The sequence below is a fragment of the Coregonus lavaretus genome, assembly GCF_964263955.1.
Source record: "Coregonus lavaretus genome assembly, chromosome: 18".
Lineage (NCBI taxonomy): Eukaryota > Metazoa > Chordata > Actinopteri > Salmoniformes > Salmonidae > Coregonus > Coregonus lavaretus.
This window is the reverse complement of record NC_140005.1, coordinates 42,453,539-42,478,257: the sequence shown is the minus strand read 5'-3', so window position 1 is coordinate 42,478,257 and position 24,719 is coordinate 42,453,539. Positions and strand designations below refer to the sequence as shown.

The 24,719-nt window shown below is 40.8% G+C and overlaps 1 protein-coding gene across 1 annotated transcript in view; it reads left to right on the top strand.

The window, feature by feature from the left end:
* LOC311145660 (neurexin-3a-like) overlaps positions 1-24,719 on the top strand; it is a gene marked incomplete at both ends in the record, with an annotated part of 159,253 nt that overhangs the window by 110,077 nt on the left and 24,457 nt on the right. The window contains 5 exons of the mRNA XM_084181925.1: positions 16,566-16,769; positions 19,288-19,314; positions 21,939-22,058; positions 22,434-22,554; positions 22,936-23,196. Of these exons, the coding sequence (XP_084038051.1) occupies positions 16,566-16,769; positions 19,288-19,314; positions 21,939-22,058; positions 22,434-22,554; positions 22,936-23,196 (733 nt within the window). The remainder of the gene's footprint in view (positions 1-16,565; positions 16,770-19,287; positions 19,315-21,938; positions 22,059-22,433; positions 22,555-22,935; positions 23,197-24,719) is intronic.

Sequence of the window (24,719 nt, the reverse complement as noted above, 5' to 3'; positions counted from 1 at the left end):
AGAAGAAGAGACTTGCTTGGGCCAAGAAACACGAACAATGGACATTAGACCGGTGGAAATGTGTCCTTTGGTCTGGAGTCCAAATTGGCGATTTTTGGTTCCAACTGCTGTGTCATTGTGAGACGCAGTGTAGGTGAACGGATGATCTCCAGAAGTGTAGTTCCCACCGTGAAGCATGGAGGAGAAGGTGTGATGGTGTGGGGGTGCATTGCTGGTGACACTGTCAGTGATTTATTTATAATTCAAGCCACACTTAACCAGCATGGCAACCACAGCATTCTGCAGTGATATGCCATCCCATCTGGTTTGCGCTTAGTGGGATAATCATTTATTTTTCAACAGAACAATGACCCAACACACCTCCAGGCTGTGTAAGAGCTATTTGACCAAGAAGGATAGTGATGGAGTGCTGCATCAGATGACCTGGCCTCCACAATCCCCCGACCTCAACCCAATTGAGATGGTTTGGGATAAGTTGGACCGCAGAGTGAATGATAAGCAGCCAACAAGTGCGCAGCATATGTGGGAACTCCTTCAAGACTTTTGGAAAAGCATTCCAGGTGAAGCTGGTTGAGAGAATGCCAATAGTGTACAAAGCTGTCATCAAGGCAAAGGGTGGATACTTTGAAGAATCTCAAATATAACATATATTTTTATTTGTTTAACACGTTTTTGGTTACTACTTTTGCATGTTATTTTGGCATTAATACATGTCACATATCAGTTTGCAAACAATGTAAAAAATAATAATTTAGTTAATAAAGCCGAATATAAACATGGTCTCTTTTTTGCTTTCTTGAATAAGGCAGCTCCAAAATGCAGGTATTTCCGCCTATCTCAGTGCTTTCTGTGGTGATGGGGCAGCCAGGGGAAAATGCGGAGCATAGGTGTTGGTCATGTTCTCTAGTTGCACCATTATTAGCTCAGTGTTCTCTCACTCTTGGGGACAGTATGTCAACGCCAAGTCTAAGGGTAGAGCTCGAAAATTCAAGCCCATTGGGTGCTGCCATAGAGTTACATTAGATGTTCCCATCTAAGAAGGCTCAAGGCCATTGGCCACAGATAAAATGACCTCAAATCACATTATATCTACAGTAGCTTTGATTGGACAGATCATGTAAACATCATTAGTTTTATTATTTTTTTTAGGTCATTTAGCAGACGTTCTTATCCAGTGCGACTTACAGGAGCAATTAGGGTTAAAAACCTTGCTCAAAGGCACATCGACAGATTTTTCACCTAGTCGGCTCGGGGATTAGAACCAGTGACCTTTCGGTTATTGGCACAACGCTCTTAACCACTAAGCTACCTGCTGCCCCATCATACTTTCAAAATCTTAGCTAGCAGTCATCATCATGAATCAAGTCGACACTCTACTGGCAAATCCTTTTTAATCCTTGTCATATGAAGAGAAATAATGAAGAGAAATTATAGATAAAACGTATCGGTGCTCATCGGCCATTGGACATAAACATTACACAACAAGTTGGAAATAGCAAATTCAACAATTAGTGGTTTGGAAGGAATCAGTGACAGTGGCTAACTGCAAGCACTGCAAAGCAATCATTAACCTGCTATTCAGTGGAGTGGCTGTGTGGTCCCAAATCTGGGATTGAGGGTCTCTTTTATAAGTTTAAAATGATAAACATTCAACATTGGCCATGCTGTCAATGAAGCATGATTTGTGCTGCGCTCAAAATAACTGTTACCTCGGAACTGCGAAAACTTGACTTATTAGTCATTTAGCAGATGCTATTATCCAGAGCGACTTACAGTTAGAGAGTGCATAAATTTTTCATACTGGCCCCCTGTGGGAATCGAACCCACAACCCTGGCATTGCAAGCACCATGCTCTACCAACTGAGCTACAGGAGACTTCAGTGAGTCCAAGACAACTGGGATGTTGGGAAAGAATGAGCTCCGACTGGGAATATATGTTTTGTAAGGTCATCCAACTCGCAATTGTAAATCCGGAACTCGGGCCTCTTTCTAGAGCTACGACCTGAAGATCAATGACGTCATTATGATTCGACCTTGATTTTTTCTGAGTTCCCAGTTTTCTTGAAAGCACCAGAAATCCAGAGAATGCCAGACTTTGATGACAAAATTTGCCCACGAAGGACCACCGTGACACCTTCCTGTTCAAGTGAGCGCAGCACAACAAGGTGAATCCAAAAATGTATTGTATGCTGCTGCATAAATGATGTAATATACCAGGGAGATATGTATACTGTAGCTAAGAAAGTAACATGTTGTGTAGTAAGCTGTTAGTTGCCCCTCTGCTGCAACTTGCCCATGCCCCCCCCCCCCCCCCCCGCTTCTCCTTCACACAAATTCAGACAGCTGATGTTCTGAAAGAGCTGAAAAATCTGGACCTCTACAAATCAGCTGGGCTAGACAATCTGTACCCTTTCTTTCTAAAATTAGCCGCCAAAATTGTTGCAACCCCTATTACTAGCCTGTTCAACCTCTCTTTCATAACGTCTGAGATCCCCAGAGATTGGAAAGCTGCCGCGGTCATCCCCCTCTTCAAAGGGGGTGACGCTCTAGATCTTAACTGTTATAGACCTATATCCATCCTGCCCTGCCTTTCGATAGTATTTGAAAGCCAAGTTAACAAACAGATCACCGACCATTTCGAATCCCACCGTACCTTCTCCGCTATGCAATCCGGTTTCCGAGCTGGTCATGGGTGCACCTCAGCCACGCTCAAGGTCCTAAACAATATTATAAACGCGATCGATAAAAAACAGTACTGCGCAGCCGTCTTCATCGACCTGGCCAATGCTTTCGACTCTGTCAACCACCGCATTCTTATTGGCAGACTAAATAGCCTTGGTTTCTCTAATGACTGCCTCGCCTGGTTCACCAACTACTTCTCAGATAGAGTTCAATGTGTCAAATCGGAGGGCTGGTTGTCTGGACCTCTGGCCGTCTCTATGGGGGTGCCACAGGGTTCAAATCCCGGGCGAACTCTATTCTCTGTGTATATCAATGATGTCGCTCTTGCTGCTGGTGACGCTCGGATCCACCTCTATGCGGACGACACCATTTTGTATACATCTGGCCCTTCATTGGACACTGTGTTAACAGTTAACACTCCTTCCGTAGCCTCCAACTGCTCTTAAACACTAGTAAAACTAAATGCATGCTCTTCAACCGAACGCTGCTTGCACCCGCCCACCCGACTAGAATCACTACTCTCGGCGGGTCTGACCTAGAATATGTGGACAACTACAAATACCTAGGTGTCTGGTTAGACTGTAAACTCTCCTTCCAGACTCACATTAAGCATCTCCAATCAAAAGTTAGATCTAGAATCGGCTTCCTATTTCGCAACAAAGCCTCCTTCACTCATGCTGCCAAACATGCCCTCGTAAAACTGACTTTCCTACCGATCCTTGACTTTGGCGATGTCATTTACAAAATAGCCTCCAACACTTTACTCAGCAAATTGGATGTAGTCTATCACAGTGCCATCCGTTTTGTCACCAAAGCCCCATATACTACCCACAATTGTATCTATAAATCACTGCTAGGCAAATCCCTGTCTTATCTTAGTTCACTGGTCACCATAGCGACACCCACCCGTAGTCTGCGCTCCAGCAGGTATATCTCACTGGTCATCCCCAAAGCCAACACCTCCTTTGGCCGCCATTCCTTCCAGTTCTCTGCTGCCAATGACTGGAACGAACTGCAAAAATCTCTGACGCTGGAGACTCTTATCTCCCTCACTAACTTTAAGCGTCAGTTGTCAGAGCAGCTTACCGATCACTGCATCTGTACACAGCCTTTCTGAAATTAGCCCACCCAACTACCTCATCCCCATATTGTTATTTATTTTGCTAATTTGCACCCCAGTATCTCTATTTGCACATCATCTTTTGCACATCTATCATTCCAGTGTTAATACGAAATTGTAACTATTTTGCACAATGGCCTATTTATTGCCTTACCTCCATAACTTACTACATTCGCACACACTGTATATATATTTTCTATTGTATTTTTGACTTTATGTTTTGTTTACCCAATATGTAACTCTGTGTTGTTGTTTTTATCGCACTGCTTTGCTTTATCTTGGCCAGGTCGCAGTTGTAAATGTGAACTTGTTCTCAACTGACTTACCTGGTTAAATAAAGGTGAAATAAAAAATAAAAAATGTGTCTCACCCTAATAATTTGGTATATTTACCCCTCTTAATTTCGCCTACTGTTCTGACTTGGTGTACAGGGAGAACACTGTAAGAACGGCCCATGTTCTGAATTCTGTCGCTGTACATTTCAAAAGTGCTAAACAAATAGTTTTGTTGACTACGTCTGTTCTAGCTCGCTCATTAATATCTTAATCGACATTACGGATTGACTCTTATCCGATTGTCGTCCCCTTATATAGTTTGAATAGTTTGTACATCTCAATTGTCATTAGAAACCACATTTGTTTAAGCAAGTCAGCCATATCAGCTATGTTTTTTTAAAGGCAGTAAATGAGGCTGAATGAACTGTTTCGCTGCCAAACAAGGCGCCGCTAATAGCCAGCTGGAGCAGTGGTAAAATGTTGGGACTGCTGTTGGGACAGCTTTATATAGGCCTAAGAGTTGGTTTTTACCGTTCTAGTGCAATTAATGTATTGTTTAGTGTTGTGTTGTGTAGTGGCTTTGCTGACATGCATCCCACGTATTAATTGTTTTGCCCCACCAAGATTTACATGCTAAAATCGCCACTGGCAGGGGCGCAGCCATGGGTGGGCTTGGGAGGGCATAGGCCCACCCACTGGAAAGCCAGGCCCAGCCAATCAGAATTAGTTTTTCCCCACAAAAGTGCTTCATTACAGACAGAAATACTCCTCAGTTTCATCAGGCTGGCTGATCCAGCAGTGAAGAAGCCGGATGTGGAAGTCCTGGGCTGGTGTGGTTACATGTGGTCTGCGGTTGTGAGCCGGTTGGACATACTGCCAAATTCTCTAAAATGACATTGAAGGCAGCTTATAGTAAAGAAATTAACATTACATTCTCTGGCAACAGCTCTGGTGGACATTCCTGCAGTCAGCATGCCAATTGCACGCTCCCTCAAAACTTGAGACATCTATGGCATTGTGTTGTGTGACAAAACTGCACATTTTAGAATGGCCTTTTATTGTTCCCAGCACAAGGTGCACCTGTGTAATGATCATGCTGTTTAATCAGCTTCTTGATATGTCACACCTGTCAGGTGGATGGATTATCTTGGCAAAGGAGAAATGCTCACTAACAGGGATTTGTGCTCAAAATTTGAGAGAAATAAGCTTTTTGTGCGTATGGAAAATGTCTTGGATTTTTTATTTCAGCTCATGAAACATGGGTCCAACACTTTACATGTTGCGTTTATATTTTTGTTAAGTATAGATGAAGCAGTTCTTAAAAAGGCCTTTGAGTTGTGGCTTCATCCGCCACTGTTTTCCAGGGTTATAAGAGAGAATCATAAAAAAGACAAGATACTTTTTTTTACTCGGGGCAAATATTTGAATAAATTGATCTGGGTTGAGTTGAGGTAAAGTGATGATTGCAGTTGAGTTGAAATTGCAAAAGGAGATACATCCAATGCTCAAGACTGTTTTCTACCTGTCTTTGTTTCTCTCTCTTTCGCTCTTTCCAACCATCTCCCCCTGTTTCTCCGTATTTCTGTTGCTCCATCTCTCTCTTCATCTCTCTTTCGTTCTCTCCATCTCATTCTTTCTCTCTCTGCTTCTTCTGTTTATTCCCTCAGCTCTTATCTGTTTCATTGACTAGAGCAGGCTTCAGTCGATATATGTGATAAATGAAAAGGTAATCCCTGTCCTCCTCCTCTATCCCTCCCCTATCCCCCCCCCCCTCTCTCTCTCTCTCTCTCTCTCTAACTCTCTCTCTCTCTCTCTCTCTCTCTCTCTCTCTCTCTCTCTCTCTCTCTCTCTCTCTCTCTCTCTCCCCCTCTGTTTTAACATCTACAGTAATTCAGTGTCAAGGTTATTTTCTGATGTATTACATGGACCTTTTATCAGGCAACGATACATGCAAGGTTTGTATGTGTTTGTGAGAGAGTGATCATGTGGGTATGTCAATATGAGTGTGACTGTGGGTGTTGTGTATTGTTATTTGTGGATCCGAAGATTCCCACACAGCTGAAGTGTGTGTAGGACACAAACAGAGCAGTCTCTCCATTGTAGAGTGGGTAACATACTGCTTCGTCAATGTGTATCGACCCTGTAAAAGGAAATGGACCTGCCCAAGAGAGAGAAGCCTGGGACTGTGACACACACACACGCATGCACACACGCATGGACGCACAGGCAGACATATTGACTAGCTTCCTTTACCAGTTTAGGGCCATAATAGGCCTAGCAACCTTGGCATGTTTGTGTTGATACTGGTTGGATACAGGTTTATTTCTGGTTGCTGAAGAAGTGTTGTGCAGTGTTATTCCAGTCTCCCTAATCCTGCCTTTGTAGTGTGTGTGTGTGTGTGTGTGTGTGTGTGTGTGTGTGTGTGTGTGTGTGTGTGTGTGTGCGCGTGCGTGTAGCTGAACGTGTGTTTAGGAGCCAGTCATCCAGCTCGTTACATAAACACCACAAATTCCTCTGTGTTGCCCAAGGAACGAGAGCACGTGGGGGAGGATGAGTCTCTCTCCATCCCTCCCTTCATCCCCTAAACATCTCCCTTCATGCCCTCTAAATGTCTTCTTCCCAGTCCTTTATCCAGTCTTTCATCCTCTCCTCTGCCCATTCCAGTGTCTCAGTTACTCTTTCTTCTCTGCTTCTGTCTCCTCATCCCTCTCTCTCCACCTCTCTTCCTCCATCCCTTACCAGGGTTCTACCCCATAATGTACCTGCATTCTGTACAGAACCAGGCTAATAATGACTTGCGATCTTTAAAATTATCATGCCCTTGTGTTCTTATGTTGAGTTTGATAGATTTACTGTAACAGCAAAGAAAAGAGACTGTTAAAATACAGTGCAAAATGTATTTATTGCAGATTTCAAATTGCCATGTGTTTTTTTCTGCAAAATTTGGAAAAAAAAACTATACTTGATACCAAAATGATACCATGGCTACCATGTCAACAACAACAAAAGCGGGGAGAGGGACTGAATTAAAGTTACCCTTTAATTCAGATGCACACCAGCCAGACAGTTGTGTTTGGCTTGCAGTGTGTCACGATCGTCTAATGAGGGAGACCAAGGTGCAGCGTTGCGAGTGAACATATTCTATTTATTAAATGCTCACACGAACAAAACAATAAACAACGAATGCGTGACGTCTATGGTACCACACGAACACACACGAACAAAATCCCACAACCCGAAAGAAAAACAGACAGATTAAATATGGCTCCCAATCAGAGACAACCAGCCGACAGCTGACACTCGTTGCCTCTGATTGGGAGTCACACCGGCAAACATAGAAAATAGACAACCTAGAACACCCACCAAAGAAACAGAAAACATAGAATGAACACACCCTGGCTCAACATAATGAGTCCCCGAGCCAGGGTGTGACACAGTGTTTCTGTAGAGCACTTGTGAGGGTGTTTTCAAAACAAATGGCCTCTGGATTGATGCCAATAATCATGATTCTGCCAGATAGGCTACTATGTAGTGGTAGCAAGTAGCCTATACAGGGTTCATACAGACATTGGCAAGTCAAATTCAAGGACTTTCAGGGACTTTTTCAAGCACTTAATTGTAATTTTTAAGGACTTACATTGTATATTTAATTGTTGTAATGGCCTAAAGAAAAAAACTAAATGTATGCAAAAACATATGCATTACCACTTTAAGAATAATGTATTATTTTTTTATAGGCCTAGCCAGTGGCATTATGCATTGACATTCACATAATTTTTACATTCTAAAATATGTCAGAATAATGTGGGTATTGCCTGACTAAATAGACAGCATGCTCCTGACACAAATTCAGTCTGTCCATTTGGTAGCTTGTCAGTCTCGCCATTCGAGATGTTGAAGAGTTGTTAATAGTTTTTGTATCATGTTTTAAAACGAGAAAGCGACCAAAAACAGGGTTCCTTTGTAATGGAACGCATTGTATGGAAAACCAAGTTGAAGGCAACATTTGATGTTGCCTTCAACTTATAACAGACTATCGCGACACCCTTCAATTGAAACGTCAAGAAACAAACGAAAGTGGCTACATCTTTCATAAAAATAAATCACATAATAATTATATTGGAGCAGTAGAACTTCTAAATCGTCTTCAATTACTTTTCAAGGACCAAATAGCCTAGAGGAAATGTTTGATTTTCAAGGTAGTTCTATTCCATGATGACTGAATTGCGCATTGCAAATATTCAACCAAGACTTTGAACTTTTTAAATACCTGGTTTGCGTACCCATTCTTGCCTTAGTATTTACTGGTAGATATCATAATTTGGAACATCTTTCCTACCGTTTTCCCACCCATACCGCTGTCTGTCTTCGGTAAACTGCTCCATGCAACAACCAGTAGTTTGAGAGCTGCGCGCTCTCTTTGCCTAACAAATTATCTATAGGCTATAGGCCTATGTGTGCAGCGCCCGTGTGCCAAATAATCAATTATAAAGCCTAGATTCAAAATAACATTATTGCAATATTTTTTTCACTGGCCCGAGCAGGCCACTTACAGGGATGTTCGACTGGCCCGGAGTGTTTCCAAAACCTCTGCTGTACGTCGAGCCCTGACACACACAGACAGGGGCATTCCCATGCCGTTGTTGCCTCTTCAAAAAGTGTGTTTATTTTTGGTTAATTGCACATTACTGTTTGAATAAATCATGATGATAAAAACAAAAAACTAACGTGACCAGATATATTCTTTTCATAGGCACCCTTGGGACTAATGAAACATCTGTGTCGCACTGCCAAATCAAACGGTTGCAAATGCAAACAATGCTATCTCAGTCCCTCCATCTCCAGTCCTTTCACATCACTATCACGCTCCTGATATGAAGTAGCATGTCAAGTCAGGAGCTCCAGAATTCCCTTACAGAAATGTCCATCTTCTGAAAAAAAGTATTGCTACCAAATGTGGCTTCCGTGTGCTTGTTTCTGTGTGCTCCACTGGCTGCAGTGTGAGGAATGACAATACCTTATTAAATGAATGTTGATGGTGTTAATATTGCAAGTAGGTGCTATGCTATGCCAATGCCCATGGATTTCAGATTGTACCGACTGCTATATGACTGAACTTGAATGAAGGGAGTTTGTAGTGTATTGTGGTCTAGTGAAGCCAGTGAACTAGCACTGCTGGATTATGTGACTAACCCAACAAGTTGGGTTACCTGATTTACCTCAGAATGTGGTTATTTTGACCCAGCAGTGGGTTATTTCTTACTTTATTGCTGGGTTATTATTTTCTACCTTCTCTCTATTACAGAATCTGTTCATTTTCTAAAGGTTCAAATAATTCTAACAATAACAATCAATGTTATGATGTTACTACACAGTCTATGAAATTCTTAAAATGGTCTATGAAATTCTTAAAATGACATATGGCCAAACATGACAAATTGTAGATAAAATACAAAATGTTTATTTTCAGATATTCATTTCAGATAAAATGTAGTCAAGGCAAAAGATAAATAACAAATAAGGAACACACAAATAAACAAAAACAAAGGGTTCGGCCGCCTGGCAGAGATATTCCACCATATTGGTTCCAACCTGGGGATTAGAGAATATTATTATAAAATGTTGAACACAAATCAAGACACTCCTCACACAAGCCCACACACACAAATTGTGGCCTTTACTATTGCTCTGAACATGCTATACTACTACTATACAGTCTGTTGCTATGTGAAGGAAGTTCATGTGCATTGAGTTGAGTCCAGCCACTTTGTGTGTGGTTTACAGCAGGGGTGGGAAGAGTACTGAAATATCCTACTCAAGTAGAAGTACTGTTACTTCAATGACATTTTACTCAAGTAGAAGGAAAACTACTTTTGTAAAAAAAACAACAAAAGTAAAAGAAAAAAGTAGCTAATTAAAAAAGTAATTTAGTAACGCTGTGTGAACACAGGTTATTGCCATACACTCTAAAAATTAGGGGTTCAACAAGGGTTCTTCTAAGATCCTCAAAGTTCTTCAAAGAACCTTAGGGTTCTTGGCACTAAAATATTATTCCAAAAACCCCATAGGTGGGGTTCATCGAGGAACCTCCTTAGTTGGTGGGGGTTCTTGCAGGAACCTAACTGCCCAACTGAAACATTTGGATTTGAAAGGACTGCAGGTGCAGGCACTTCACTGAAATTTAAGGTAAGGTTTGTCCCTTGTATGATCTAAATTGATATTGTTTTATGACGATACCATCTATCTTTTCATATTTGTGCAAATCTTTCTAAAACAGAAAATTGACACAATTCAATGGATATCAATCAACAAAGAGGTAAGAATATGTATGCTATGAGAATATGTTGAAGGCTAGCTGTATTGGGTGCAGATGACTGAACTGCTCACTTTTGTGTCTGTGTCTGCAGGTATACAGACGAGGAGGCATACAAAGGTATGTCAATTGGTATTGGTATGTTATGCTGATCAAATTTACCATCCTCCTACCTTACATCTTCAACGAATATCCCATAGGCCTCTACATTATGGACAAGTAATGAAAACCATTATCCATTTTTTTTTTTTCATTCACATTCTCCACTAAAAACAAAATATGAATTATGTCGTGTGCATGTTTTGTTAATCAACTGTATAATTACTATTTTTGGGATTCACAGACTTCACCCTCCCTACACCTCTGATGAATATAACAGGAAATTTGTTCAATCACCATGCACTGCAAAAATCTTTCTGGCTATGGATACGGAGAACATCAACACATTAACATCAACACGCCAGAGGATATATCCATTGGACTTGGGGCTCTGCTGGGAGTTTTAATTCTGCTTTGCCACTGAAATCATAATAAACACTGAGAACTAAAATAATGTGTTATTGTTGTTATTGTTATTATTGTTATGCGTATTATTATTATTATTATTATTATTATTATTAATAATAATAATAATAGGGGAGGGGGGGAGTAGTTAAAAACAAAATGGATAAATGTGGATGAACATTTGAGAGACTACTTTCATTTCAATATGTAGCTACCTGCACTCAGTACACTGGTGGTGGCCAAAGCACTCTCAGGGCCATGCAGCCTCTAGTATCATAACTTCAACACAGTTTAAGTGGAGAGTCAAAATGGATAACGTTAGCCTAAACTTGGATGAACAATTGAGACATTACTTTATGTCATAGAAACAATTAAGCTAGAAAACATAGCTACAGTTACTGAACCACAATAAAAGCATGAGTTATAAGCTTGCCAACTAGCTACAAACAGGGAATAGGCCTAGCTTAGTCAAATCTGGTCTAGCTAGCCAAACCGGGTGAGAAACCTAGTTTGAGCTAGCTAGCTAAGCTAAGTTATCTAGCTAGCTAGCTACCTGAAGTGATTCAGGTCATTGAAGTCAAGTCATTGCACCACACAGTAAAGTTAAAGTTAAGCTTACAGAAGACAAGCTTTCTAACTACAGGCACTGATATAGCTAGCTAGCTAGTAAAACTTCAACAAAATGTTACCTTTCTGCTAACACACACAGCACAGGAAAATAGTTTGCTAGCTAGCTAAGTAGCTAGCTAGTGTTTGAGCTAGAAAGCATGCAGTTGTTTACTTGCTAGCATTCTAGCTAACATTGTCTAAAATTGTCAATGACTGAGATAGTATGTCATTATGATAGCTAGGTCTTTTTAACCTGAATGGATCATTAGTAATGTTAGCTAGCGTTTTAGTCACAGTTTTTGGTCAGCCACAACGCCATGCCCATTTGTTTGTCAAAAAGTAATTCCACTCAGCGCTGGCTGCACTGTCTGGTAGACTTGCTACAGTTGCAACAATCCTCATTCATGAGCTTGCTGGATCACTTCGATCTTCTGGATTTGGCGGGAGAATTAACCCACCCACTGGGTCATATCTCCACAACCCAACATCAATAACCCAGCATTAACAACCCAACATAGCTATTTTTTAAGAAAACAACCCAAATATGTGACCCAATGCCTGCAACCCAGCAAACGGGTCATCCAAACAACCCAGCATGTTTTAGTGTACCTACAAACCTTGACTTCTTTGATAGTAGCTTTAAACTCTCTCTGGATGCACAAACATATCTGCATGACTAACCCCCCACACACACACCACCCACCACCCTTCAGAGTGCAGTGTAGTGTATTGTGACTGTGGACTCTGCTGCCACAATGTGGTTGTTTGTGAGAACTGCAGTCTCTCTCCACAGCACAGCTGAGAGACTCCGAGGACATTTTAAGGGCATGTAACGTCTCAACGCATTATGGGCCCATTTATCATATTTGGTCCTCTGTGGGCGCCGTGCCACAAATAATCACCACTGGTTGACGTCAACTGAGGGGGATACAATGATACAATAACTTAGAGAATGTTTATCGCGGTATCGTGGTGAGAATGTTTATCATGGTAGAAGACTTCAAATCAGACTCTGATTCCAAGACAATTGAATATGGGTGAATGCAGTTCCATTTCATAAAAACAGTGAGTGAGACATTTGTCTCTTATGACTGCCTCTGCAGTGGTTTGGAACTATGTCTGTTCTCTAAAGGTTTCTTATTTATTTATTTATTTCTGTGTGGGGTGGGGGGCAGGTTTGTTCTTATTTCATCTCATTTAATTCACTGGCGGGCACTCAGGACTGGGGCCTTGAAATAGCTGAGGTGTTTTTCTGTTGCTTTGAAAGGCTAGCACTTGTGAAGGTGCTCTAGCTAGATTCCCTTAAGAGGTTAGGCTAGAGGAGAACAGCTACAGGCACTGTATAGTCTCTCTCTGTGTGTGTGTGTGTGTGTGTGTGTGTGTGTGTGTGTGTGTGTGTGTGTGTGTGTGTGTGTGTGTGTGTGTGTGTGTGTGTGTGTGTGTGTGCGTGTGCGTGTGCGTGTGTGTTTATGTGCCCACACGCGTGCTTTCGTGTGTGCGTATGTGTATATGCGTGTGTTCCTGTGTGTGTGTGTGTGTGTGTGTGTTTGTTTTGCTAGATTAATGTTAGATGAGCACACCTGTTAGATAAACCTCATGCTACTCCTCGGCTGCCCTCACATCTGCTAGTAGATTGCAGCAAAACTCTTTCCTTTTCAAGTGAAATCCTCCAAGCTTTCATCCTAATGGCACCTTCTCTTTCCTGTGTAATTTGTGTGGTAATTATGTAAAGTGGAGCTGACTTTAAAATCAGTCAGCCTTCCCATCCTTCTCATCTTCTTCATCAGCAATTACAATGAGCTGCACCGAGTTACTGATTCACTTTCACACTCTCAGACAAACACACACATATGCACACACACACAGGCGTGCATATACACAGGCGCACGCATGCAAGCGCCCATGCACAAGCACGCACACATACACACTCACAGGCACACACAGGCTCACACAGTTTGTGTGTACATTTGTGTAGGTGAGTGTGTGTATGTGTGTGTGCACCGTCAGTGAAATTGAAAAACGCAGTGGGGTTCAGCAGAGCTGAAGGGGACATCTGAGATTCACTCAGCTGTTTGCTTCACTATTTGGGGGGGGGGGCATGGTTAAATTACAGTTAGTATGCTTTTGTCAATGTCAAAAACACTCCACACATCACACTTTCACCATTTCAAACCAAGCAAGGACAAAGAGTGTAATAAAGAATCAAACCAAGGACAAGGGTAATAGAGAATCAAAGCAGTATAAGTACTCTATTCTAGAGCGGCTGAGCCAGGGGAAACAAGTGTTTACCATGTCCCGTTGAGGTGTCAAATCAAGGACATGAACACAATGCAGTGTAGAAGCACAACTCAGACAATAAAATAGAGGTGTACAGTGTCCTCAGCAGGTGTCATAACAAACAGAGCACAGTGAAAGGTGTGGATACTCCTGTCCTGTTCTCTCCGTGGTTATAAAAGATCAAAATGAGATGGTTTAGGTGCTAGTACACTCTGTTCAAAGCTTTTGTCACCGCACGCACACTCACATGCACGCACACAAGCGGTCAACAGGACAGGGTAGTCAGTGGGAACATTTGAGTGCAGTCGTCATGGCGTCAGTGCCGTGCCCTTGTCATTGGGAGATAGCAGCTCTTTATCTATTGGGGAGATTGACAGTATAATGAACATTGATTGGCTCTTAATGCATGCCAAGTTTTTCATTACCGGAGAGCACAGTGGCAGCAGTGTCCTTTAAACAGAGCAGGTCATCTGAATACATATCTCAGAGAGGCTGACTCACACCGACACGCTCACAAAACAAAACACACACACACATACATGCTCAAAGATGATCACATTCAACTAGGGTTTTACACAGATGAAATACAAAGGACAATATAATCAGATAGTTATAAATGGATGATTGAAAGTCACAATGACATACCTCTGTCACCCAATCACATCCTCAGATCCATTCTCCAACTTCCTGATTAAGTATTCCATCCTGGTCTACCTCATCATCGATAGGTCAGATGGAATGTCAATTAAAGCTCTTTGTTGATTTAAGTGCCCAAATTCCTGGCGGTAGGGCAGCTTTGTCACCTCATTACTGGCTTTAATTAACACTTTCAGTCAGCTGCGGGATTGGATATGCTTTGTGTTTATGATGTATAGACAGTGAGGGAAAACTCCTTGGTTAATTTAATGGGACTATAATGTTCAGGATGTAACATGGACAGTAACAGAGAACAGAAAAAAAACAGAATAACATAACATTATGGTAGCTGCAGTAGAATATTGGAGTAGAGGAGTTTCCATTTTCCATACTCTCCCATCACATCCTCTCCCTACAGTACATATTTTCCTTCATATTAAATATATGTTTTAACCATTTCGGTTAAGCCAAGATTAGGGCCCCTTTTCACAAAGTATCTCAATCAGAGTGCTGATCCAGGATCAGGCCCTTCCCTTTTATTCATTATGTTTTAAAAGGCTAAACTGATCCTAGATCAGCACTCCTATTCTGAGATGCTTTCTGAATACCATCCCAATTGTGATAAATGAAAAGATTAAAGTGAAGGAACTAATCCCTGACTATTGTGTGTGGCTTGCCTGCGGAAGACAACCTGCCACCATGTCTATGTGAACACACTATAGTGACATGTCTGTCTGTCCCTCAGGGGTCTGTAGCTCTGTCAGTTAGTATCAGCCTGACAGTCACTTACTGGGATATTAAACCTCCCTGATCTCTCTTCACACCTCACACTCAACCGTAGACATTCTGTCTGGAGGTGTTCCCCCTCTCCCAACTACATTCTGTTAGTTCTCCCTCTCTTTCTCTATCTTTCTCTCTTACTTTGTCTTTATCACTCTCTCTTTTTCACTCTATCCACCTTACCTCTTTCTTTCTCTCTCCTCTCTCCTCCCTCTTCCCCTCTCTCTTCCTGGTTCTGTCTTCATTGTACTCAGAGGTGTTCCCCCTGTCCTCGTCCAGCCTATACCTGTTATGCTGTGTATAAATGAAGCCTTGGCAGAAGCTTGGAAGGGAGGAGGGTGAGAAGCATCTAATCGTACATAATAACATATTGATCGGGACGTAATTGTAGAGTTTGTCAGCAATTTCTTTGCCACTGCGTCAAAGGAGGGTGTGTGTGTGTGTGTGTGTTTTCCAGATGGAGTTTTCACAGCTGTGAGGACTAAAAGAGTGTTTGTGTCTACTGGCTGAATGCCGGGAAGCAATTAATGGAGAGAAAAAGAGAGAGAAAGAGAGAGGAGGAGAGCGAGCAGAGTGGGCCTGTAATATCAGTGGATTCAGATTCCAGCAGATGTAGGGTATCACAGTCTGTCTCCTTTTGTTTCCCTCTCGTGTTCTTCCTCTCTGCTTTAAACCCGGCTCTGCCAGAGTAGCTATTTCATGGCCGATTTAACGCATTTTTATACAGCGCTCTCTCCCTCTCATCTCTACTGTGAGACAGGTATAGAAGTGTGCTGTGAGGTATGAGTGTATGTGTGTGTTCCATCTTGAGCCCTTCCCTTGTACCTCAGCCATCATCTGTGTGTAAACGAGTACGGTTGGATACACTCTAGGGGAGTCTACAGCATGCTGTAGGTACAGTATGTACTTAACATTTGTTATGGCAAGAAAAATGAAAGAGAAAAAATACAGAGAGAGTCTCACCTGAAGAGAGCGGTGATGGGAAACCAGCAAGGGACAATAGCATGGGGAGCATGTGTGTGTGTCTGTGTGTGAGCGTGCACGTGTGCTGAAAACCTGATGTAGTTACGATGTACATTTCTCCACCTAAACAAGATGTGTGACAGCAGATATTGTGACTAACACATTTCTGTCTTCTCTCTCTCTCTCTCTCTCTCTCTCTCTCTATCTCTCTCTCTCTCTCTCTCCCTCCATCTCTCTGGTATTTATTTCTATTTTCTCTCTCTCTCTCTCTCTCTCTTTCTCTCTCTCTCTCTCTCTCTCTCTCTCTCTCTCTCTCTCTCTCTCTCTCTCTCTCTCTCTCTCTCTCTCTCTCTCTCTCTCTCTCTCTCTCTCTCTCTCTCTTTCTCTCTCTTTCTCCCCCCGACAGAGGCGTCCATCTTGAGTTATGACGGCAGTATGTACATGAAGGTGGTGATGCCTCAGGTGATGCACACAGAGGCTGAGGACGTGTCTCTACGTTTCATGTCCCAGCGGGCCTACGGCCTGCTCATGGCCACCACCTCGCGGGACTCGGCTGACACGCTGCGTCTCGAGCTGGACGGTGGCCGGGTCAAGCTCACGGTCAACCTAGGTATCGTATGACATTACAGACTACGCCACGTGTTAAAAAACGTGGCACTCTCTTTCTCTCTTCGTTTAATGTCTCTATCCCTCCATCATTATTCTTTTATTTCTTTTTTGGTTTGGTTAATAGAGTAAAGGATCGCAATAATATAAGGAGTAGTGATAAAAAAATATATATATTTTATTTGCATGGACTTTATTGTGATCTGTGTCATTAGATATAGATTGAGTAACACTCTTTATAGACATTGCTATACTTTTTAACTAAACTTTTTTGGCTTTATTTAAGCTATTTCATTCTGAAAGTTCTTGTCATTGATAAATATGCTGTCTGGCCCATCTTTTGAACAGATAAACCATAGCCATTGTCATTTTGAGACAGTCACAGCACCAGTAGATATCATTATTTATAAAGTACATCTTAAATTGTCATTTAAAGTCTGAATACTATACACACTATTGCTGATTAGCACACTATTGTTATTATAATATATTATATCAAATACATCTTTATAAACATTGTGTAGTGCTGTGACTTTCTAAGAGGTGACTTACTCCAACTGATTCTCAGTTCATCATCTACAGGAAATTGAGAAAGAAAAATCTCAACTTTACATTTTCAACTAACATCATCTTCTTGTCTTCAAGTTGAAACTTCTTGGCTTTTGATTTTGGGTTTGTTCTCCTTCTCTTTGTTTATGGTGTACACATACTATATACAATCTCTATGTACATCTCCTAGCTATCAACTCCATTTCCCATCATGCTTTGTCAAAAGATGGTATTCACCCCTTCAAAGGCCTTAAGCCTGCGGCCCGTCAGGCGAACAGCCCGAGAACAGAGCCCAGCCAAACCTGCAGCTGGCTGCCCCCCAGGCAACCTTCCTTCTCTCTTTTTTTACAAACACACCACTGTGTTACAAAAAGGAAAGAAGCACTAGTGTACATAACCTATATTTACACACAATTTGTCTTTAAGATTGATTAAAGCTTTAATAAAGCTGGATATTTGTCATAATAGTTTGTAGTGTGCTTCGTCATTATAATACCTATAGTAGCAATTGATAGACTATGTTATGCACACTAAATATTACTTTAGTCATCAAAGTATTTTATTAAGAATTGCAACTACAAAAATTGGCTACACAAAACTACCCTACACAATTCACTTTTTGTATCAAGTACAATATCAATAACGAGCATCACATATCCACATTTAAGTGTTGAAGAGATACATATTCTTAATGTGTTTATCTAAACCCATATGATACATTGTTTCATAGAAACTACCTACAGTATATATAATATATATGTTATTTAGCAGACACTTACAGTCATGCGTGCATACGTTTTACATATGGGTGGCCCCAGCGGGAATCGAACCCACACCCCTTGCAAGCGCTATGCTCTACCAACTGAGCAACACAGTCTCTATACTGTACTGTTAGATATGAGGGTCTTGTGCCTCTGCATGGTGCTGGTGCTGATTGGATCGTGGCTGTTCGCTCCCACTTTTCTGTTGCGGTTGACGACACATGAACCCACTAGCCACATGGTGACCAACCCAGAATGTCCCTTGCAGGATCCCATAGGCCGACTCAAAATGTCCGTCACAGAAACCTGTAGGCCTATAACAGGTAGGAATCTGTTGTCAGCGAAGGAACTAGTCAATTATCTTTCACTAGTCCATTCGCTTTTTTTAATTGATAATCTTGGAAATATTTCTCCAAAATAATAAAAGTGTTGTAACACTTTTTTATATATTTAAGTTTATTCAACTGTCAAGTAGAATAGTATTGCACTGTTTCAAAGATCTGTGGCTCCAATATGAATAGCTAACACCACCTTCTTGCTAATATCAGATATATGATTTTAATAGCCTGTTTAGTCAACAAGTTGGTGTGAAGGCTTTGGAGCTGGAGACTTTGAGTTTTAAATCAAAATGAAAACTATTCCAAAATGGAAGTCTATGCTGGGTTGGAGAATCTATGTGGTTGGTAAAATAAAAGCGGCCATTTTAAAAAATGTTGACAGCCAATGTCCTTGTTATGCAGCTTTAAATAAATTACATTTGCCCTTATGTGTATAATCTAAGTGTTATAACTTAGTAGTGGTCACAAAACTAAGTTAATTTCATAACTTTAACAAGTGCTGCAAAAGCGCTATGTACATTTTACCATACAACACCCAACTAATCCCCATGTCAGTCATAACTATTGTATATGGACCAACGATTTGACATTTGTGAATATATTCATTCTACCTCATACTTATTGCTACATTACCAGTTATTACAATCATATTGAAATTGCAGTAGCACTTGTAGAATACAAGCCAGCCATTTGTAATCTAAGCTAACACGCTAGCACCTGAAAGTCAATATAGGACCCCCCACCTCCCCCTTACAAAATGGCCGCCTCTCTGCATGTGGACGTCCCCGGAAGGGTGGAATTCTTGTTTTTGGATGTCTGCAGCTATAACCTTGAAGGATGCAATTTCATCTGTCATTTATTCTTCCCCATCTAGACTGTATCAGGATAAACTGTACTTCCAGTAAGTTAACACTCAAGTTTCATTTTGCTCTTGTATTATTATACTCTGCTGTTTAAAGGAATGTGTTATTTTAAGTGTGCCTTTCTCTTATCCCTATGGTGTTGGTTGGAGAAGGGGTGTGTCTGTCAGTTCAACTGGTCAGACCATCAGTAGATCACGGACAACAGAAACACCCAAACTGGAAACAGACAGTCAGGGTGGTGATTTGTTAATCTCTTAGGTTTTAGTTTTATTTCAGACCATATTTTATTAAATAAGAACGTTTCATGTTATAAGGTCCTGTGACAGATTTCTTTCCCTGTATGAATGTATTTTAGTGATATAGGAAGTTCCACTGTAATGAAAGTTTAATTTACCGTTTTGGCTGCATTATGCATTCCCTTTTTAGAGACGGATAATTATATAACCCTTTTCATAATTATATATGGCAGATATTTTGGTTTTCATCACGAAGTTGAGATTAAGAAATCACCACTTGTTACATAACTAAACATTTGAAAATTCTTACATGAAAGAGCTTCGTCATAGGTGGACAACGTAGAATACATATACATATATACAGTAGAATAAGTAGCTTGAACATACAACATGATTACCAGATATATATAAAGATGTTATACTATTCATTTAGTGTAGGTCCTCTTCAAGTGTATTGCGACAAATTAGTTAATGGTTTTATTATGATTATATCAGTATCATGATACTGTACGATTTATTTAATGTGTGAATTTGGTGAGCTCTGTTTGCATCTAAACGTGTGTCTCTAAGTCTGAGCTTTAGTTTGACACTATAATACACTCAGATATATGAAGTGTCCATACTGTTGGGGAGTAGGTCAACATTAACTGCTTTTACTCATGAATAGGGCTCGGAAACCTTTAGTGTACTGTCTGTCTGTCTGTGTGTGCGTGAAGGAGTCAGCATGCTATTTCCATGGATGATGTATTCACAGGTGAACAAAAACACATTTTTCTCTGTAGTCAGAGGCCTTATGAGGTTTTTTAATTGTCAGACACAAGAATGAAAAGTACATTTTAAGTGTTGCACATTCGTTTCAAAGCTCTCAACAGACTAAGACCATGTGAGGACTGAGGTCTTTTATGTAAGAGACACATTCAGTGTGTGTGTATGTGAATCAATGTGTGTGTGTGTGTGTGTGTGTGTGTGTGTGTGTGTGTGTTTGTGTGTGTGTGTGTGCACGCGTTCCTGCATGCGTGTGTGTTGTTTGTGAGTGACAGATATGTTTACTGTTATTGTATATTCAGCTCCTATAATGTCTGATACTAATTGCTGCAGTAAATTGCTCTGGCATTTCAGGACAAAGAGTGGAATCCAGATTTTACATAATGTCTTCTGCTGGGTAGCCCACCTGGAGAAGAAAATCCGGGTGGTCTCAGACATAATCGAGCAGCACCTTTCCAACCACTTCTATTTTTTCCCCCCATATTGTGTAATACCTGAAAATGAGGCCTATTTTGTGATTTATGAGCTACTCTGAGCTAATAGCCTAGTTGTTAACACTCCACAATGACAGCACAAGGAAACAAGAAACTGTCCAAATCAATGCAGCATCCCTCCAGGTGTTTCTGAGCTCATCTGGTTGTGTCTGCCAGACTCTGTTTGTGTCGGCTGCTTTAAATCAACAGCACACCCATGACAGGGTGAGAACACACAGAAGTGTCCCGGAGAATATCGCTCCTGCTGAAGCTCCTGTATCTCCTGTCATTACAGAGGCCAGATAAGTAGGGTCAGACACACACACCCACACAAACGCTCACGGTAGTGCAGTAGGCTGTCTAGATCACTGGGCTTTATTTGGTACTTAGAGGGATTCTGGTAAAACCAAGCTGAAGTTCAAGCGATCAGCTCTGGGGCTTTACCTGGCTGTGAAAGATACAGTAATAACCTAGTATACACGTAGGTAACACTACAGTCCTCTTTGAACTAGTATTAATTTACTAACAACAGATTTTGAAGGAAGGTATTTCCAGACCCTATGATGAGTAAAAGCTGTGTAATTGTTGAATTGACTGCAGTGTTTTTCTGCTGAATACATGATGGTGCTATTCCTGTGTGCTATCACAATTTAAGAAATATTGTTGTAGAAAAATGTATTCGTTGTTGCTTTTTACCAAAATAACCAAACCTTTGTTTTCCACATGCAATTTGAAAAGTGAAAGAATATGTGAAAATGCAAAAATGATCCCAATTGAAAATGAATCAGAAGACAAATCAAGTTGACATGTCAAGGTGCTCTGCTATCATCATCCCCAATATATAATAATATAATAATAATAATAATAATAATAATAATAATAATAATAATATGCCATTTAGCAGACGCTTTTATCCAAAGTGACTTACAGTCATGTGTGCATACATTTTTACGTATGGGTGGTCCCGGGGATCGAACCCACTACCCTGGCGTTACAAGCGCCATTGTCTACCAATTGAATTACACCTGCTCCTTAGATTGGTTACAAATAAGCCCATTATATCACCTCCTTCTATTGGAAAAGGCCCAATATAACAGCCCCTATTGGAAAGTGGAAAGCAACTGGAAAGCAAAGGTTTGGTTGGTGAGGCAGGACAACTTTAACTTTGTGACCAACCATCGTTCTCAGGCAAGGGACCAGAGACCCTGTATGCTGGGCAAAAACTCAATGATAATGAGTGGCATACGGTCCGCGTGGTCCGCCGGGGCAAAACCTACAAGCTCACGGTGGACGATGACATAGCAGAAGGTACTATACTAGCTACAGTCTGAGAGAAAGTTCCTCATCTGCTACTGTTTGTATGGGTGATATGTCTGGTGTTCTCATTTAGTTTAAGGCTTACGTGAATTACAAAATTAGCTAATAAAGATGAACTATCCTTATAGTGGTTTTGAATGTTATTTGAAAACATTATTTGAGAAAGGTGACTATAAACTGTTGACATCTATTGATATGTCTGAATTGTTCTTGCTGAGTTTATTCATTTGTACTATTACATTGTATTTACCCATATTGTAACGAAAATTCACCACCTCTTTATATTCAGCCCTTTTGTGTTAGTATCAGACAGTGTTTTCTTTTTCTTTTTTCTTTTCGTTCTTTTCACTCCATCCCCTACTCCAGGCCAGATGGCGGGTGACCACACCCGTCTGGAGTTCCACAACATCGAGACGGGCATCATGACGGAGAGACGCTTCGTCTCGGCCATCCCCTCTAGCTTCATTGGACACCTGCAGAGCCTCAGGTTCCTCTTCTCTCATATACTTTGTTATATACTTTCTGCTATATACTGTTATAAACGTTGTTATTTCACCCAGAAATACATAACAGTATACAAGCTACAAGCTCTTTACAGGCAATGCAAACGGTTTTGAATGTGACTACTACGCCATCAGATTGGATATGTTGACATTGTTGACATGATGTCAGTTTTGGAGAAACCCGATCTAAATCAGTTAACATGGCTGTTTTGTTTTGCTTAACTTCAGCAGATCTTGTTGATAAGTTTGCCGCTAGCGAATGACAAGTCCTTCCAGTTAACAAGAAAGGGATGTAGTTGATCTGTTTTAATGTATCAGATAATATATTTTTCAAATATAACTTTATTCCCCTTTATTGACTCCAGGTTCAATGGTATGCTGTACATCGATCTCTGTAAGAACGGAGACATCGACTTCTGCGAGCTAAACGCCCGCTTTGGCATGCGCTCCATCATCGCTGACCCTGTGACCTTCAAGTCCAAGAGCAGCTACCTGAGCCTGGCCACCCTGCAGGCCTACACCTCTATGCACCTGTTCTTCCAGTTCAAGACCACCTCCCCGGACGGCTTCATAATGTTCAACAGTGGAGACGGAAACGACTTCATTGCTGTGGAGCTGGTCAAAGGGTGAGTGGGTTCGACCTGGTCTTAGACTTTGTTGTTTGTTTACGTTATTTATTTTTGTCACCATGTGGTGGCCGAACAACGATGCTGATATGCTGTGTTAATAAGAATTCCGCTGACACTGTACTTTGATTATAAAGGTTTATTATATCAAAAGATTTCAGCGTCAATTTACAGATTTCTGCAGAATCTGGAGAACAACTAACCCAATCTCAAATATGATTATTCTCCCCGTCCTTTGTTGAAAACCTGGTATAGATCCATAAGATGGGTGTTTTGAATAGACCAATCCCTGGCTTCCACATATCCAAGTCTCCTCTGTTTCAGGGGGCCCCTATAGTGATGCTTTCCAGATGTTTCAGCAAGGCAGAGTAAAGTTCATCTAACACACCATTTGCAAACGTCAGCCAAAATTATAAACTGTTCAGATACTGCATATTTCCCCCCTTCGAGACTAATTAAGTCTCGAAAACAAAAATAATAGGATTATGACAAATAACAATTTTTATTACATCAGGCTTCTTGAGTAACTTTAGCAATAAAACAACATGTATGGAGAATAAACAAATTTTTATGTAAACAAATTTTCATGGAGTGTAAACAAATTTTTATGGAGTGTGAGAGACCTGTCTGGCAGCTTTCATTCCAAATATCCATCAATCAATCAAGACAGGCGACCACCTAAGTACTCCAGATAAATTTATAAACGTTATCAATGCATTTTAAGCTATGATGCAATTGAATACACATGAAAACCTCAGAAAACAAAATACAATCAAAAATGTCCACATTCAGGCTGGTCGACCCATCGGACCCTCCTGTGGATTCTCTCTGTCCCTGCCTAGACCCAATATCCCTAAGCATCCCCACATGTACCCAACAACAGAAAACATAATTCTTCAAAAAATGTATACAGAAAGAATATGACATAAATTATGTATTACACATGCAAATATGTATATAAATCATTGCAGACACTGAAATGTAGTCCCCTGCACTGCATCTCCTCAGCAGTGTCGACTTTCAATGCAACGTCGATAATGGAATCTGAACATTTCCACACCGTCCTTGTTCAACTTCCTCCAGTCCATTCATATTGTCCATGTTTGAGTATTTTAATCCCACTCTACACATTCCCCCATATGCTTCTGGAAGAAAAGAAAACACCAACCAGTATATTTTGCAAAGCAACACATGCAAATTAAAACATCAATATCAACAATAATATAAAAATGATATATAAAATGAATCACATTCCATTTCCCCCCTTTGATTCATAAGAAAATACTAAATTTCACAATAATATGTAAAGAAATGTGAAAAATTATCACACAATCAGATATTCAAAATGGATATCTATCCATCAATACTCCATCCAGTCCCACTTGTTCATCTCCATCTAGATCAGTAACAGTTAACAACGGCATCTGAGTGTTTTCTCCAGGCATCACAACTCCAACCGATCTCAATATCATAGCCTTCGCAAAAGTCAATAACAAAGTACAAAAGCAAAACATCACACACAG